This window comes from Carex rostrata, chromosome 12 (assembly GCF_964058835.1).
Source record: "Carex rostrata chromosome 12, lpCarRost1.2, whole genome shotgun sequence".
In the NCBI taxonomy this organism is placed as follows: domain Eukaryota; kingdom Viridiplantae; phylum Streptophyta; class Magnoliopsida; order Poales; family Cyperaceae; genus Carex; species Carex rostrata.
The window spans coordinates 2,193,416-2,197,093 of record NC_135929.1 but is presented as its reverse complement, the minus strand read 5'-3'; the positions used below and the strand labels follow the sequence as shown (position 1 = coordinate 2,197,093).

Genomic DNA, 3,678 nt, shown 5'->3' with positions numbered 1-3,678 from the left:
TGATTGATTCTTGATTGTCTACTGTTAGATGTCTATAGCATCTCTTCTAGTAATTTGGCCTTGATGTTTCTTGCAATTGAGATTTAGTATTTGAAGTAGATTTATGATCAATAGTAGCCGAGAGGTGAACTTTCCATTATCGAAAGGTTGTAGATACTTCTAGCAAACCAGACAATCAATTTAGGTTAGATACCAGTAGGTGAGAGCTACAGGTTGAAGCCTCGCACAAGAAATCAACTTAGATAGGAACACATGTCAACTCTGCTCGAGGGCCATGCGACCCGCATCAGAGATGATGCGAGTCGCATCATACGGGTCGCATCAGAGATGATGCGAGTCGCATGATAGGTCCAGAGAAGGCAAAGTTTGGGATGAAACCTGAAACCCTGGGAGCGCCTTTTATCATTGTTCAAAACCAAAACCTTTAATTGCTTTCATTTACTGTTAATTGAATTGACACTTGAAATCAGGAAATTAAAACGAATTCAAACCAAACTTTTCACACTTCTAGTACCTAACTCGGATTTGTAGGAATTTAGAATAGAAAAGAACCGTCCCTGTGGATCGATACCTGATTTTACTATACGAGCAAGACTGTGCACTTGCAGTCTTAATCGAGAGTAACTCAAGGTTTTAAAAGGTACAATTAATCATTGTACTGAAACTTTGTAGCATACTTTTGTAAGCGAACAATGACACAGTCCGACTTTGTATATTATTCATAATATCATGTGGCAAGGAGTGGATACAAGTAATGTTATTTGTAACATTACTTTAAATGATCATGTATTGTAAAAAGGATACTTTACATCTATGTTATTTGGGTAACTATAATGTATAGCTAGAATACCGCTTATAGTTTATGTAATAAAATATTTTATACTATTGCCAACCAGTGGCGAGTCTACGAATTCAATCAAGGGTAGGCAAGCATACTATATAAATAGTTGTAAAAAAAAAATTTAACCTAAATGAACACCAAAGGTTTCAACTAAGTCAAAAATTTATAACAAATATTCTTTTACATATCTAAAAACAAGAAATATATTAATGTTACAAAATCAAGTCAATGGAGGGAGCTTTCCTCTACGGTTACTCATATTTTGCCATCGTTGCATAATTCGTTCATCAACTACCTCATCAAATAACTCACTCTCAACATAAGTAACCAAACAATCATTCAAAAATTGATCTCCCATTGAATTCCTTACTCGGTTTTTCACATAATTCATCGCCGAAAATACCCTTTCAACACTGGCCGTAGCCACCGGCAATATCAATGCTAATTTCACTAATTTGTAAACTAATGGATAAACATTGTGCCTCCTCTTTTCCACCATTTTTTGAGAAAGTTCAACTATGCCCTTTAACTCTTTAAAATCATCATCACTTCGCAAATCCATGCGATAATTCTCCAATTGACCATCTAAGACAGCAAGTTCATATTGGTTGAAATCAGAGGGATATAATCGAGCTAATTGAACCAACCTATCTTTATTAAATGATGAAAAAGAGTTACTCGGGTCTAAGCATGACATACAAATAAGTAGCTCGGTACTATTTTCTGTGAATCTGTCATTAAGCTCTTGCAATTGCATATCAATAACCGTATAAAATAGTTCAACACGATAATAATGCAAATTAGTTGTGTTCGTTGTTTGTCTCTTTGGCTTACCAGCATACTTATCCTCCATATTTGGAATGTCTATATCGTGCTTCACACAAAATACACACACTTCTTTGAATAATGATTCCCAACCACCATCCCGCATACCTTGCAAGCGAACTTTAGCAAATTTCACCAATCGCATAGCATTCACCATATCTTGTTCTTTTCGTTGCAAGGCTTGAGATAGATCATGCGCGATAAGTAATGAAGCTCTCATGAGATGACAATTGAAAGCAAAATCAAAAGTTTGGATATGAAATAAAATACCAGTCGCTTCAACTCGTTGTTCTAGAATAAGAGCATCATTTTCTATTTCCTCAAGTACACCTATTGTGGCTGAAAATAGTGTAATCACACCATTTAAGGTCTTGAAATGAGAACTCCATCGAGTATTAGATGGACGTGCAAGACCCATTTCTTGGTTCAAACCACTTCCAGTTTTAATCTCCAAATTTGAAATAGATTCCAAAATCTCAATTCTTTGCTTCTCACGTAATTGATCACGCCTTTTACAAGATGCACTCGCAACATTGACAACTTGAGAAATTATTTGAAAAAACAAGCCAATCTTGTGATGATGCTTAGCAACATGAACGAGAGTTAGTTGAAGTTGATGAGCCCAACAATGCACATAGTAAGCGGACCCGTTCTCCTTCATGATCAATGTTTTGAGATCATTGAACTCCCTGCTCATATTACTAGCTCCATCATAACCCTGACCACGTAATCTAGACAAAGTTAGACCATTCTTAACAAATAACCCTTGAAGTGCCTCCTTCAAAGACACCGCTCTAGTATCGGGAACATGAACGATACCAAGAAACCGTTCAACAACGGAACCTTTTTTGTTTACAAACCGAATCACAATCGCCATTTGCTCTTTGACTGAAACATCTCTCGACTCATCAATCAAGACAGAAAACAATTCATTGCCCAACTCTGCAAGTATCTCCAATATCGTCTCCTCTGCGGCACAATTAACTATCTCCTTTTGTGTATCGGAACATGTCAACTTTCGATTTTTGGGAGCATTTTCCAGAATCACCTTATCAATTTGTGGGTTACGATCTCCCGTATACCTCAAAAGATTAAGGAAATTACCTTTACGGTGAGAGCTTTCAGACTCGTCATGTCCGCGGAATGCCAAACCTTGTTTTGCGAGAAATCGAGAAACATGTACAGAGGCACCTAACTGCACTCGATAATCCATCCCTTCATTAACACTTTGTCTCACCATGATTGTTTCAATGCTCCGTCTTTCACTCATCAAATTCAAACACTTCCTTTGAGCATGATTGTGCTCACTATTTACATCACCGACATGATCATCAAACCCTTTCTTACATTTCCAATTTCGATAGCCCTCTCCTACAAACTTTGTCCTTCCACCTGATCCAAGATATTCTGGTCTAAATAAATAGCAACAAAGACAAAATGCAGCATCTTTAGCAATGCTATATTCCAACCAATAGGGGTATTGACCAAACCAAGAGTTGTTAAATCTTCTTAAAACACCACCTATGTCTCTTTGGGGAAAATTGTGATTGTTTGGTTGACATGGCCCTTTGCCTGGATAATGTCTACGTATATCCTCCTTCTCATTTGGCGGATATTGAGATATGGGCGACCTTGAAGCGGGATCAGAAGGAGGTTCTTGTGAAGATGAAGAACTACTAGGCCCTATTTGTTGTGATCCTTGTGAAGAAGAATCAATTGGAAATTTAGGTGCCGTCGTGTAGTATCTATCCATTCTCTATTAACAAATTCAAAGAAAAAATTAGAATTAAGCAATGTCTATCTCCATTTTCTAAATATATATATGACAGATTTAAAATGTCTATCTCACTAATTCATAAGAGAAATTCGAAAATATACCAATTAATGATAATATTTATTCTCCTCTCTGTCTTGACCAAGTTATGAATTGTTCAAAGTCAGTCAATGCTTGGGCGAGCTGTCAAACATAATTTATTAGTTTTAATGTACCAAATCAGCCACTCAAAGCATGT

The 3,678-nt window shown here is 36.7% G+C and overlaps 1 protein-coding gene across 1 annotated transcript; it reads right to left on the bottom strand.

The window, feature by feature from the left end:
• Positions 1-985: 985 nt before the first annotated feature.
• Positions 986-3,228, bottom strand: LOC144562989 (uncharacterized). The gene is made up of 3 exons (XM_078312361.1): positions 3,188-3,228; positions 1,937-3,078; positions 986-1,846 (listed from the first exon to the last, which is right to left on the bottom strand). Exons 1-3 carry the CDS (start codon positions 3,226-3,228, stop codon positions 1,062-1,064), a joined length of 1,968 nt encoding a protein of 655 aa, XP_078168487.1. The 3' UTR covers positions 986-1,061.
• Positions 3,229-3,678: the final 450 nt, after the last annotated feature.

Bases quoted from the DNA above. Each gene is read 5' to 3' on its own strand.
- LOC144562989 (XM_078312361.1), bottom strand. From the start codon at position 3,228: ATGTCAACCAAACAATCACAATTTTCCCCAAAGAGACATAG. The intron at 3,079-3,187 runs GTGGTGTTTTAA...CTATTTATTTAG, and splicing joins TTTTCCCCAAAGAGACATAG to ACCAGAATATCTTGGATCAG. The intron at 1,847-1,936 runs GTATTTTATTTC...ATCTATCTCAAG, and splicing joins ACAACGAGTTGAAGCGACTG to CCTTGCAACGAAAAGAACAA.